The sequence below is a fragment of the Ictalurus punctatus genome, chromosome 10 (assembly GCF_001660625.3).
Source record: "Ictalurus punctatus breed USDA103 chromosome 10, Coco_2.0, whole genome shotgun sequence".
Classification (NCBI taxonomy): Eukaryota; Metazoa; Chordata; class Actinopteri; order Siluriformes; family Ictaluridae; genus Ictalurus; species Ictalurus punctatus.
In genome coordinates this window covers 26,852,507-26,867,500 of record NC_030425.2, presented here as the reverse complement: position 1 = coordinate 26,867,500, position 14,994 = coordinate 26,852,507, and the positions used below count along the sequence as shown (strand labels likewise).

At 38.5% G+C, this 14,994-nt stretch overlaps 1 protein-coding gene across 2 annotated transcripts in view; it reads left to right on the top strand.

Moving 5' to 3' along the window:
- mrvi1 (murine retrovirus integration site 1 homolog) overlaps positions 1 to 14,994 on the top strand; it is a 53,278-nt gene that overhangs the window by 17,570 nt on the left and 20,714 nt on the right. For both annotated transcript variants that reach the window (XM_017477866.3, XM_017477865.3), the window contains exons 19-26: positions 215 to 258; positions 6,248 to 6,347; positions 6,540 to 6,699; positions 7,053 to 7,497; positions 10,692 to 10,904; positions 13,454 to 13,560; positions 14,109 to 14,173; positions 14,530 to 14,703. In XM_017477866.3, coding sequence (XP_017333355.1) covers positions 215 to 258; positions 6,248 to 6,347; positions 6,540 to 6,699; positions 7,053 to 7,497; positions 10,692 to 10,904; positions 13,454 to 13,560; positions 14,109 to 14,173; positions 14,530 to 14,703 — 1,308 coding nt within the window. The remainder of the gene's footprint in view (positions 1 to 214; positions 259 to 6,247; positions 6,348 to 6,539; positions 6,700 to 7,052; positions 7,498 to 10,691; positions 10,905 to 13,453; positions 13,561 to 14,108; positions 14,174 to 14,529; positions 14,704 to 14,994) is intronic.

Sequence of the window (14,994 nt, the reverse complement as noted above, 5' to 3'; positions counted from 1 at the left end):
CATAGATATGGAGACGGAGCGAGAGCGAGATGAGGGAGTTGAAAAGAAGTATGGAAAACTCAACCACCAATCACTGTCTGAACCTGCTTCAGTACGTCAGCGTAGAGAAGGCTGTCCATTTTAATGCTTTGTAACACTCGGTCATTTGCATGATGGACCAGTGAGATGCAAATAAACCCCTGTACCTCTTTTGTAACCACTTCCCTTCAAACAGGTGGCTGCTTTCCGCACGCAGGAGCCGAGGATAACAGCCGAGAGGTAAGGGTTCTGCTCCGCAGCACATTTTTACACTCTTACTTTCTCCACTAATTCACAGAATGGATTGGACTTTTTGCTATAGGTGTCAGTTGAAGCTTTGAACGTTTTAAGGATCACGTAACTCTTGGTGGAATAAGATTTATTCCTGGGTGATGGATGTTATGATCCAACTCGACTGATTTATTATTGATTTGGCATTCCCCCAAACACTTGCGCGCGCACACCCCAACCCCCACTTGAACTTTCCCACATTTTTGTAGTGATGCAACCAGAAATGGACTTATTTAGGATAATGTCATGAATATACACACAATAGCCCTTAATAATGAATTTTAAAAAAAATAAATAAATTAGGACCGAGCGAGAGATACTTACCATTTGATTTAAACAATATGTCGAACACTTATAAATATTTGGTAGCCCTCAGTCTTTATGATGTTCTTTCAAGAACAGGTGTGTTTTAATATCGAGATCGTATGACACTTCAATTGCAAACTCTGGACTCGATTCAAATAATTAGGTCATTTCTGATTGCACCAGAACTAATTTAGGGGTTTTACAGCAATGGGGGTGAATATTTATGCACTCACAACTTTGTATAGCTGTTTGTAAATAGCTTTCTTTTTTTAAATAGTGTTTTTTTTTTTTTTTCTTTTTTTTTCCCACCACTATGTGTACAGTTCATAAAATAGAACTAATTATATTTACAAAGGAGATAATGTGTTATTTAAAAACAGTAAATTATATGCAAATTTTTACATTATTTTATTTTTTTGCATCAGTAGTTGGACATTTTCAGTTCTTTTCCACTTGTAAGTTCCATGATGTCCATATTAGAGGTTTCAGAAGATCTCACAGGTGGAAATATCCGTTTTTGTATAAATTGCTCTTAATTTCACCGTTTTGTCCACTCGAACCACCAGGATTTCTGAAACGGCAATTTTGAAAAGGCTTTAAGCTCCACCTACTTCACAATAACGTCACGTCGTATATCCTTGTCGGTTTGTTTGTCCTTATGATGCACATGTCGGTTTTCTTTAGTTACTGTGGTTTATAAGGCTTATAAAGTGGAAACGGCATTTAAAATCCCACATCGTATATAAAACTACTTTCTTCAAATTATCAATTTTTTTTTTTTTATATATATATATTCAGAACCCAAAATATTTGTTTCTAGATGACCAGCATTCATGAAATTTTTTTAATTGTTCATACACAAGTTCTTTTCCTACATTATTTGGATTTGTAAGATTTTATATAGGGGTGGAAAATACTTTTCAATACTTTTAAATACGCTCCCTCGGTGGTGAATCCCCAAGAGAATTTTATTTTTTTTTTAAATTATTTAAAAAAAAAAAAAAATCTTTTCACTCCTTGCTCCTACTTGGTCTTTCTTTCAGAGTTCTCTCAGGCTGTTTGAGGTTTCAACTTTTTTTTTCCCTTTCTTAGTACGACGTTACGTTTGTTGCCGATTCATACAGGATGAGGTCTCATTCGCCTCCTGAAATGAAATTCGACATCAAATCTAAAGAACTAATGTTGAGTTAACGTCAAGTTTGGTAAATTAGCTAGCTAAGGTTTGTAATTTAGCTAGATAAATTAGCTAGCTAGTTAAGTATTTTTGTAAACTAACATGTTGAACTAGCTAGATAGAACTTATGTGCTAAATCCTTGCTAATTTGCCTTCGCATTCATTTCAACAGAGTTATTCAACTTCAGCTAACCAGCCAGCCAAATTCTAGGTTTGTCTAAGATTACAGAATATTTTCCTTTTGATTATTTGGCAAACTAGCTAGTCATCAGGCCTTACTCTTGAATACTTGTAAATGTAGACACTTTTTTTTTTTTTTTAATTGATTAAAATTAAAAGTACAGTTTCTCTGTAATTTTCCAAACCCTGATTTTATACTGAGTAATTATTTAAAAAAAAAAAAGAAAGAAAGAAAAAAAAAGGTTTTATAGCAGCCTGTGGTGTTTTCTTGGCTTTAAATAATGATGAAATAATTTTCCAACAAACTGTTGGTCACAGTCAAAGACACTTTTAATTTTATCATCCAAAGAGTACTTTTATGGTTTTGCAAATTAACACATTTAATTAGAACAAAGGCTCAAGTGCATCAGTAAGTGCAAATCTATCTATTTAAATACAAAATTGCCCTATTCACCTGTAGTGTCCCATCTTAAAGAGGGAGCAGGGTATAAACAGACACGCTATGGTACAGGGACACACTCATTCTTCAGCTGCAGTTTTGCTGGATTGTTGGGCGAGAGAGCGCACGGCAGTAGCTGCACAGAGAGGCACAAAAAGCCTTCTCCTTAAATGGTCAAAGCTCCCAGGAGTCAAAGGGAGGCTGGTGTGGGGAGAGAGAAAAAAATCCAGGGAAAGGAAAAGGGAGAAAGACTGAAGAGTTGGAGAAGGGGGGGAAAAAAACAAGCGCTGGAGTGAGAAAGTAGAGAAGAGGAACGAAAGTTGAAGGAGCGTCCGTGATATGTACAGGACTTTCAGGTACAGTTTGACTGCAGGATTTATTTTACAAGCTTGCACAAATACTTGGACAGCTGAACTTCCTTCGGAACATGCACTTGATTGATGATGATGAGTTTTAATTTCTAACTTGTGCCTGAAAGTCATTTGTAAACCTTTTTTTGTAAGAGTGCTGTAGTGAACAGTATTTTAAACATAGTGTTCTATATATATATTTTTTTATTTTCTTGCCAATTCATGCCACGTTACATATAAACACAGTTTTATGGTGGGTTGAGATGGTGACCGTGTTTGCTCAGCTCGTCTCTGCTGGTTATTCGTTTATGATCACGCTTTGGGTGATGCTCACCTGACATCGTTTTAGCATTTCAGCTGAGATGGTCACCGCTTCCTCATTGTGCCTTGTGTAACCAAATTTTAAACAAATCTGCTGAGCTGGAGCTGCTTATATAACCATCAGAGACGAAGAGGAGGCCGAGCGCTCACTTTCTCATGAAGCCTCGGCGAGAGCTTCTCCAAGGACCCCATGGGACGAGTCAGCCACATGACCCTCCTCGTCCTCTCCAGATTTATTTTCTTCTGAGAGCGGAACTTTTTTTCCTGAGCAGGGATGGGCCAAGGCGTGCTAAAAATAGCTCTGGTCAATGAGAAGCTCCTCCACGTTGACCAGAGAGCCCGAGAGAGAGTGCAGCAAAGACACAGATGTGATTTGGTTACACTGTGGGTCAACGTTCTGATGTTTGCGAACTTTACACTCCTGAAATGCTGTTGAGCATCTTTACATGTTTCTGGTGCAGCTGTAAAGCATGCACTTGGGAATCAAATAAGATGCTTAATCCTGGAAGACATCATTGGTATACAATGAGCTGGATGGACCAACAAACCTGCCCAACCTGAAAAGTATTAACGAGTCGTCCCGGGATAGGGGGTGTAAACACGCGGTAAATGCGTATAGAGCATTTTACAAGGAGTCCTTTCACTATTGAGTGAGAGAGTGTATTATTGAGTATAAAATTTTCATTAAATATAGCTAACTGATGGCGAACAGTCTACCATACATTTTATAGATTTTATTTCACATTAATGAACGCGAAACATTCTCCATTTTACCTTCACGGAAAGCTAGAGCAGCACATCAGCACGTTTTTCGAGCAAGAAAATCGAGTGACGATGAGAGGGGCGGGGCTTCCAGGTTGTCGGTTAATATCAAAGTTGCGCAACCGTCGCAACACCTACAAAACTGTCAATCAATCCAGATTCATATCTTGATTTGTCTAATCTGCCTTTATTTATTTATTTATTTATTTATCTATCTATTTATTTATTTATTTATTTAAACAAGGCTATTTGAGCATAATTGTCAGCGATCGGTTAAAATACAGAGCTCTTTTCTAAGGTCTGCATGTCTGGGCCAAAATCTTCTCTCTGACATGTTGGGATCAAAATGAAATGGAAGGGTCACATGTTTGGCTGTATAAACGGCCTGCCTTTATAATGTTAGAACGTGAAGTAAAATATTGCTACAAATATTCTTGGTGTGATCCGCACTGGTTTGGACAGTTCCGCGGCAATAAACACACCCTTAAACGCTCAAAAACTGAAGTGCACAAAGGTAAATTTGCTCAGTTGATATGACGACAAAACAAGACGTCATTTTCTCCTTACTTCGTTTGTAATTAAATCCAGAAATGTATTCTAATGATGCTAAACTATGTGAGGCGAGCCAGCAACCTGAACACTGCACTGTGCTATCTATAATTACCTCAGTAATTAGATTAGCTAATGCTTCCTCTCCAGCTGCTCAGTATCTAGCCATGTTTTTTATAAGCTAGCTTATGTTGGACTATAATGGTTTGTATTTCAGTTCTTTAGCAGGCTAGCGAACATTGGGCAACCGATTTAAATTAAATCCTAGTTTACTCGGATATACGTAGCATCTGCCAAAGATTTTTAGCTTTGTTTCTTAGTAGGTGCATGGCTCTTCTTTATGACTCACTCATAATGCTAGTTTTAGTCATAATGCTAATGTGAGCTCTAACTCCAGTTATTACCAACATGTACTCTAGTTTTGGTCATAACACTAATGAGTGCTAGTCCCAGTTATGAAACACTAATTTGGGCACTAGTTCCAGTGAGACTAATAACACTAGTGTTATGACGGGAACTAGCAGTAAACGTTAATCAGAATGCTAGTTCTAGTCAGAATGATAAACTGACCCCTAGTTCAGGTCATAAAACGTGAATGGGAGTGCTAGTTCCAGTCATAAGGGTAGTGAGAATACTAGTTCTAGTCATAAGACGAATGTGATGTGCTATTTCCAGTCATAACACAAAAGAAAATGGTGGCTGTAGTCATAATGCTGATGAAGGTGCTAGTTCCATTCATAATGGCAATGTGAGTGCTAGTTCCATCTATTAACATGAACATAACCGCTAGTACCAGTCATAATGCTAATTTGAATGCTAGTTCTAGTCATAATGATAGTGACTTCTAGTTCCAGTCATAAAACACGAATGTGAGCACTAGTTCCAGTCATAACATTAATGTAAATGATCGTTCTAGTCATAATGCTAATGAAAGCGCTAGTTCCAATCATATAACTGGAACTAGTGTCCAAATTAGCATTTTAGGATTAGTGGGAATGCTAGTTCCAGTCATAATACTAGTTAGAATATTTGTTCCAGTCATAAAGCTAACGACAGCGCTAGTGCCTAATGACTAAAATCTAGTGTAAATTCTAGTACCAGTCATAACACTAGTGTAAATCAATTCAATACCTGCTAATGTAGGCTAGGAGTTGAGAGGCAGGAATTTGGCCAATAGCTTCTGCAAGCCTTTTATAATCGACCAATCGGTGTGCGAGAAGGTGGGAATTACAGAGAGGGGTTAAAGAAATGCAAATATGCAGTATACGCATGATGCAGTATTAGACCATAAACGTATCATAATGAAACTAAAGCCGAATCCAGGACATTTTCTCAAATTTAGAAATCCCGGGCCGGATCCTTTTTTAAGGTCTGAAAAAGAGGACGTATGGTCACCGTAGGAAATTAACAAAGTTGTAATATTTATTATAGAGTACTTTTATAGTTATTAAAATGTTTGAGTGGTTACTTAATAACTCCAAAACAATATACATGTTATATAACAATATATACATGATATATCATCATGGATGCATCATACTGGGCTCTGACTGTTCAAAGAAGACATTTTATTTCAATATTGTCCACTCTTAAGGAAAGCCTTCTTTTGAAGGCTCTGGATCCTTTTCCTAAAAGAAAAGAATGTCCTAGGGTGCTAGATTGAGCCTGAGAGTGTGTCTGGACTCTTGTGGAGCTTTTCAGGTGCCTCTCACTGTTCTCTGGCTTTGCTCTTGTATCTATATTGACTCCAGATTAGCAAAAGCTACTAAAGAAAAATAATTTTTTTATTATTATTATTATTTTGGACTGGACTGTTTTGAAGATCCCAGTGGAAACCAAAAGCATCTGTGTTTTCAGGGCACATCTCAGGACACAGATGATGCAACTCGAACTCTGAATGACTCGTCTGAGCCAGTGGTGAAGTGTGAAGCTGTTCTCACGGACTCTTCTTCTTCAGGTACTGCGCATATCGTCCTTCTCATCGTCGTCATATTCTCAGAAATGAAAATGCAGCTGCTGCTAGTGTCCACTTGTTTCAGTGTAAATGTATTTTTTTGTTTTACTGACCCATTTGCTAAACACAATAAAACCGTGAAGTCTGCAGGGCACTGGGCTCGTCTTAATGTCGGTTTGATTCCTGTCTGTTTAGATCGTCTTCCTGTGGGACTGGTTAACGAGCAAAACCCACCAGTGCAGAACGGCAGTGAGAGAGGGTCTGCTGCTGCTGCTCACGATCCTGTACCGGAAACTTCCAAGAACGCTGCCTGCGAGGAGCGAAAGCGTCATGACACACGGGAGAACGGAGCCGGGTCAGTGTTTACATTCTCCCAGTTCTTGCAGGATGAGTCGTGTGTGTGTGTGTTTATGTAAAATCCCTTCGCAAAGAGGTGAGACTGTGCAGAAACGCCAGAGTTTACATTGTCACCCACCAAAGCTCCGATTAATTACTAGGGGCTCTCTACAAGTTCCTGCTAAAATCCCAAGTGCTTTTAGTTTGGAACGAAAGGCCCATGTGTCACGTTGACCAAAGACATGTTTTTGTTGCTTGGGTAATACAACAGGATACGTTCTCTGCTGTTATTATGCACAATGATGAATCGCTTCTAGTAAAGTCTGTTTAGTATTTATAAAGGCCAATATTTTCCTCCTGTTTCTACTTCAGGTCAGAGGAACCAGGCGACGATGACGACTCTCGAATAAAGTCGGAAGAAAGGAAGAACGGTGGAGTTTCTCTAGAAGAAGCTGATTGTGATCAAAGCATCAAGCTAGAGGAGAACAAATATCCCAACCATAAGCAGGACGGAAGTTCTGGAAGTTCAGAATTGGGACCGAGTACCAAGTGTGAAGTCTTCGCGTGTGTGGAGAAAGGACGCTCTGCAGAACCGGAGCAGTGTGACCAAACGCCCAGCTTCTATTTAAGTGAAGGTGCATCGAAGGGCAGTGGACATTGGGAAGAAGGATCAGGAACCAGTGAAGGAAGCCAAGAGGAGACCAACAGGAACATAAAGGATTCAACAACAAAGTGGACGTGCAGCACAGCAGAATCAGGGAACAGACCTGTTCAGATCTGTCGGGTACAGACTGCAGAACCGGCTGGAACACTAAAGGTAAGGATTTGTATGTTGTATTCTTAAGTCAGCTGACTTTTATTTACTTATTTATTTATTTATTTATTTATTTATTTATTTTTGTATTATTCACACAATCAGTTTAAGCTTGGGTGTAAATAATTACCTCCATTGCTGCTTAATGGGTCTGGGATGTCGCACCCTGATGAAGATTTTTCAGTGTGATTTTGAAGGCAATATCCAATTTTAAATGAAGGCTTTATTTATTTATTTTTTTTTTTAAACATGTATACCCCATAAGAGCACCTTGGATTTTATTGTTTGTCCCAAAACGGTCTGTTTATCATAACTGTCTTCTAAAAAGTCTTCCACAATGTTGCTCAGGTATTTGTCATTTCTCTCTGTAGATTTTCATATTCGTAATTAAACTACAGGGAACATTTTTGGTTGCTTTTCCACTACAAGAACTGTCTCAAGCATGCCCCAAGAGATATATTAATGTCATTTTTGAGAATGCAAAACAATTAAGTTGACACCATCATCCAATCCAACAAAAAAGAAGACCTTCACATAAGTCCTTTAAGGTTGTCTGATTGGTTGTTTTAATTAATGAGTACAGATTAGCTGCAACCAAATTACTTACTTAAAAAAAAGGTCTAAATGATGACTTTTAAATTTCATAAAGTTGTTTTAAAAAAAAAAAAAAAAAAAAAAAAAAAAAAACCTGTGCTGATTATTGGTAAAAATATGAAATGAATTGACCGCAGAACCACATGGTCAGTGTACATTTGAACATTATAACTTCTAAGGGTTCTTTGGTTGTGCAGCAATTAAGGCTCTGGACTACTGATCAGAAGGTTGTGAGCTCAAATACCGGTACCATGAAGCTGTCACTAACGCTTATAAATAAATGTGTCTGGCAAATTAATACATGTAAAATGATCTTTGATGAGTATTTGCAAACAGAGGGGAGTGAAAGAGTGTTTATCTCATAGAGTATTTCCCTGTTAGATGGAGGTTACTTGTAGAACCCTTAATTACAAACTAGCAACCCTTAATTAGTTAATGAACCCATAACAAACCCTTAATTAGTGGAGAAACCCATAAAGAACCCTTAATTGGCCAAAAAACCCATAACAAACCCTTAATTAGCTAAGAAACCACAACAAACCCTTAACTAGCCCACAAAACCATTAAAAAAATCCTTGGCCAATAAAACCATAACAAACCCTTAATTAGTGGAGAAACCCATAAAGAACCCTTAATTAGCCAATAAACCAGCAAAGATACCCCTGAAGAATCTTTGTTTAGAAGCGTAGTTGCGTATTTGTGTGATGTGTATAACCAATTGGCTACCCAGGAACTATTGGTTTCTGTTGGAGCCAGCTTGTTACCAAAAAACAGGATCCAATAGGAATCTTTTTGGTACTGGATCAGTGAGGGATAAACCAAAAAAAAAGAGCCGTGTTTGACAAACGGACGACTTCTAGGATACTTTTCATCTTAGGATTGATGGTCAGAAATGTCCGATAATGTAAAATGGCCTGAATGATGACTGGTCAAAAAAGGAAAAACTATCCACATACCTTTCAAACTCGACTGTAATATTGGGATGATGGATGTTCTAAGAAGTCGTGTAAACTCTAACACCATCTTGAATCCCCTACACTGTGTTTGAACGGGGAAGTCGTTCGACGAAAAAGAAAGCAAACCTAACGCTACGTCCTGGTCCTGATGAAAATGACCGCTGCAGGCGGTCACGGATCACGGATCACGGAACACCACAATGCCATGATTGTAGTTGAATGTAAATAAATGCCAGTAATGTGATCATATCACCCTGTCGCGAACGTGACGAACAGGAAAAGAACTCGTGTGCTGTGTTAATTAGCATTGCGAATAACAGATATTTTTAGAAAACATGTTTTCGGTACACGACCTCCAGTCGCACTTTAGTACGAAAGTAGAGCAGATACGGGATTGCGTTCCAGCCGACCCGCGATCGTGATAGAATTTCTGTTTGAAAGGTGATGGTGTTGAATGGTGTGATGCCCCACAGGCTTGGACGTTCCTGTTTCTGATTCGATAATCGCGATCAGATTCTTCTTCCTTTTAAGGGCTACCAGCTCAGATGTTTCAGCAGATGTGATTAAGAAAAATGAAGGCATCTGACTAGTTAATAAAGAACAGAGAAGGTCAGGAAGGTGTAGATCAGTGCTACGGTGCAAGAAAAAGCAAGAAGTAGAACATGAGGACCATACCAAAAATACATTTAAAAAATAAATAAATAAATAAATAAATTCAGTAAGCTGAGTGTGTTTCAGGCGCTATCTATCAGGGAAAAATCCTGTCTAATTGTTATTTTGATTCTAGGTGGATATTTTAAGATTCGTCAGTATTTTTATCTTAATTGCCATAGGATCATGGAGCAGATTTTTCACTCATGTTCTGAATTGCTTTTACTTGAATGCTGGTGAACAACCTAAATCCTTTTTCCTATAAATTTGCAGAAGGATTTCTGCCACAGGAAGTAGATTTTTTGAGTGTTTATCCGAGCCTGTAATGCGGTCTCGCTCCTTCTCTCTCGGTTTCTCTCCCTATCTATCCGTCTCTACGAAAACAGTGTCTCCCTCTCCTCCTTTTTTTTTTTTTTTTTTTTTTAATTTTTTTTTGTTTGGATTAACAGGAACCCAAAGATAGCTCTGATGAAAAGAAAATAGATGTAATGGATTCAGGAATTCTTTCCTTTGGGAGTTTGAAGTACTCTCCCAATTTGGCTTTCATTCTTCTTAGCTCCATTTTCAAGGAAGCTTTTGGAGGAGTTGTTTTATGTGGAACGTTGTAACCGAGATACATGATTAAAACACGTTTATGGCTTTATAAACACCGGATTCAAGCGCTGGATCTCCGGATCTTGTTTAATCAGGTCGATAGAATGAGAGTTTTGTATAGTATACCTGAGGAATTTTTTTTATTTTATTTATTTATTTTTTTATAAATACATCACTTCGTGTACTGTACTGTCGGTAAGGATGTATCTGAGATCAGTATTTGGTTTGCATGAGAAACCACTTCCTCTCAGGCTCCTCTGGTAGATGCAGGGCGATGGATCTTGGGGATAAGGGAAAAATGCGAAGGCTGCCAGTATTGGACGCATAAACACGTCGTGCCCTTTCCGTGCAGAATTCCGATTAAGCGTTCGGTTTGTATATCTGTGGTGTGATGTCTTGCAGAAAGAAATCTCCGCCGAATGTGGAACAGCAGGACCTCCGGCTAAACCGTCTTCTACAAGGCCTTTTCATCTCGCAGTATCGGAGTCCCACACACCTTTCTTTTTCCCTCGCACTCGCTCTCGACCTCCGACCGCCCACACTATGCCCACTCTGCCGGAAGAGGAAGAAGATTCTCCCGAGGAGATCGACAGCGCCTCCAGCTCCCCGTCCTCTGTAAGTCCATCTCAAGATCTTGTAGAGGGTTTTTTTTTTTCCCCCACATTATTTTCCTCTTACAGTATATAAGCGAATGTAGAGCTGAAATCTCCTGCTGCTTGGTGGATGGAAAAAATGAGTCATGTTTTTAATCTGCAAGCTTCATTTAGCTTTTTTTTTTTTTTTTTTTTGTATGTTTGTTTATTTGAAATAAGTGCGAGTTGCTATGGCTTGTTACCTTTTTTTTCCCCCCCCCTTCATTTCTTAAACACGCTCCTTTTCTCTCATTAGCTTCTGATTTATAATGAGCTAAAAGTCTCATTCGGTCTGTTCTGTCAAAATGGATACGGAGGAATTTATCTGTAAATCGTTCGCAGGAGCATTTGTCGGAGAAAGTCTGGGAAGAGTTCGTATCGCACGTTTCGCTCTCGAGTTCGCACGGGTACACGGAGTCTCTCTAATGTCAACCTTGATTTGATCGATTGGCTTCAAGTCTTATTCTGCATTCTTACATAATATTATATGGATCATGCTGTCAAGTTTCGATCACTTATTTAGATCGATTACACGCGCGTTTAATTTTGCGGGATTCGGGGACGTCGGATCGATGACGTGAATGAAAAGAGCGATCCGAGACAAATCCAAAAACGAGGACGAATAAGACTAGCCGTTCAGTTATTATTGACGTAACGGCGCATTGTAAGAGAAGGAAGCGTTTTATCGGAGTGTGTGTCTACGGTAGCTGACTCGCTGCGATGGCCGAGCTGCATTACTGGAAGATTTAGCGTGTCATGCTTAGGAGGTGTTCTTTCACTGTTTAGTCATTGTTTTGCACTAAAATTTAATAAAGAATAGTTTTTTTTTGTTGTTTTTTTAAATAATGATGTTTAAATATGGGTAAACCTGCAGAACGCCAAGTTTCCACATGGATGTGTTAATGTTCAGCTTTAAAAGCCTACCCCAAACGATAGTTACGCTATCAACAAGCCGTGCTGCGTATTAACATGAACTTGATCTAAATGATCGGCATCACTTAGATGCCCAGAGAGTACTTTCGGTGCATTTCCTTCACCCAAATCTTCACGCCGAATTCTTTTACCTCTTCATTCTGGACCTTGAGGCGGATTTTTATGAGCCCCGTAATATCTTGCTTCCTATTAGACTAGAAGACGGCATCGACTGTTCTGTTCGCCTTCAGAAAAACATTGCTGTGTTTTGGTTCGAGTTCAAGTTTAAAGCCACTGGGTTATTCTTGAACGAATAGCAACATCCCACACAGATGCTCATAAAGTTCAGGACGCAGATAAGATTCCACTCTGGGACGATATTAAAGTCTCAAAATCTAATCTCTGACTTTAAGGCAGAAAGAAATAAAAGTGGCGCTCCTCTCTTTGTGATGGCAGAATTATGCTCGCTGTTTGGAGGTCGTGTTTCGAAACCTACCGTCTTGTGATGGAGATCTCGATATCATTCATTATCGGAGGATTTGAAAATGCAACAGCCCTTGGATAGAGAGTGTTGAACTTTTTCTTGTGAAGGAATGTTGCCTTGAAGTCTTTGAAGCAGAAAGGAAAGAAGTAGATGGTCACCAACCTTCTGATCGAAGCAGATGTGAACTGGTTTTCCCATGAGACAAATCTGTGCTTGTGTGTTTTGCCTCATGGGAATTTAAGTTTGCGTCTTTCTGTGGACGTTCTGGAGAAGGTTAAAAGGGGAAAAAAAAAAAAAAAAACCATCTTGCTCCCGAGTGGCACGACAGGAAAGCTTTTGTATTGTTTGGGATCGCAAGTTTGAATCCAACCAATGCCGAGGACATCCGTAGCCAAATCGGTTATGCCGTCTGGATGGGACAGATGGCATACTCTCTCTCTCCTGTCAATCAGAGCAGCACTAGCCAATCGTGGCCATCTGTGAAGTCATGTACGTGGCAGAGGGCGGATCGCGCTTTCCTCAGAGTGTATCACGCTGCCCTGTGATGCAGCATGAGCGTTTTATTCCTCTTATACCACATAAATTTGCCAATCACAATTTTTCATTTATCAATAAACACGTCATGCCTTTTATCCATTTCGAGTTACATTAAATGTACTGTAGTAACTGTTCAAGCATGTAGCTTGGGTTAAAACTGCTATAAATACGCCGTCATTCCCTCACTAGCCTTTTGTTTTTTCCCTCTCTCGACGTTAATAAGACAAAAAATGGCAGCTAATAGTGTTGCCAAGAAGCCGGAAATCTCAAACTCGTCTGTCCCGAAGACTTTCCCGTGACGGAAATCTGACCGTTACAAAGCGCCGACACTGGAGACTCCTTCCATAAATGTTAAACGTCAACAATTTGCAAAGTAACATGGTTTTATCTGTTTTGAATGCGTAGATTGTCCGCCATAGAAGTCCCTCTGAACGGGGTGTTATTATAGAAACTGTAATACCTTCGACTGAGCACATTAACATAAACCAGTCATTATTATAGCTGGGACCACTGGCCGAGCCGTGCTTCTGATTTCAAAGAATTAAACATTTCGTTGATTTTGGTGTGTATTAGATTCCGTGTGATTTTGCACTTTTCAGGTTATGCCAGTCGAATCCAAGCTAGTGAACGTAACCCTGTCGCCTCCTGCTATCGTCCTGCCCAGACAAGTCAACAAGCAGGAACCGAAGCCCCTGGAGGAAGCTAGGTTTGTTTATTGATTTATTACTCAAGATGGATTCCATTGAAGATACTTTATTCCACCGACTTATAGCTGTATGTGTGTGTGTGTGTGTGTGTATATGTATGTATGTATGTACGTATGTATGTATATATATAAATATATATATATATATATATATATATATATATGTGTGTGTGTATGTGTGTGTGTGTATATATATATATATATATATATATATATATATATATATATATATATATATATATATATATATATATAATTTATTTATTTTATATATATATTTTTTTTAATTTATTTTATATATATTTTATATATATAAAATAAATATATATATATTATATATATATTTATTTATTTTATATATATATATATATAATAAATATATATAAAATATATATTTAAAATAAATAAATATATAAAATAAATAAATATATATATTTATTTTATATATTTATTTATTTTATATATATATTATATATATTTATTTATTTATTTATTTATTTATATAAATAAATAAAACGCACAACTATATTATGTGTTTTTCATCACAGACCACACAGCCCGAGACCCCGGCTCTCGAGGAACCCCAGCTCCTCTGTGCCAATAACTACAGTAGGTACGTTACTCAAGCTTAATCTCCGAGTTGGACACATGTTGAAAATGTTTTATTTCTTGTAATTTACGAACAGTCTGATTACAGAAACTGGAACTTCCAGTCAGAATGCATTTTCAGACTGAATTACAACTGCAGCATGTACAGATTTGGAACAGACCTTCGTAATTGTCTATATTTGGTCATTATAGAAGTAGGAAACATGAGAGTCTAGTTGTGAGGCTATTTTGGGAAAACAAATGCAAGGGACTGAGACGATGATCTGACTTGGGTTTTTTTTTTGTTTTACCCCCTAGGAAAAGGGGGTCCAGATAATGTGCGTAACTACATTCCTGTGTGTGTGTGTGTGTGTGTGACAGATAACGATGGTCACGTGATCGACCTGGTGAAAGATCAGCTTCCAGAGATGCTGTTGTCCGAGGAGGACCGGCAGAAGAACCTGGAGCTGCTGGAGGAGGCGAAGAAAGTGAGCGATCGCTTCCTGACGCGTAGGGGACGGCGGTCTACGTGTAGCCTCACAGACTCTCCTACAGGTAACGGTAACGCCCACACGCAACCGGCTTTACAGACGTCTCAACTGTGATATGTAAGGGATAAAACACTCGGCACGCTGATGTAGGAAAATAATCAAAGATAAGGATAAGATGTTACGATGAAACAAAATGCAAAGCAGACTAACTGACTGTTGCCACTCCAGAGTTGATTATTTTCCAATAACGGCACATCCTGAAGTCTTTTATTCCTCTTATAACACAGCAATTTACCTACAACCTACATATTGTACTATAATACTTTTTTATAATTGTATTTAATGTTGTGGAACC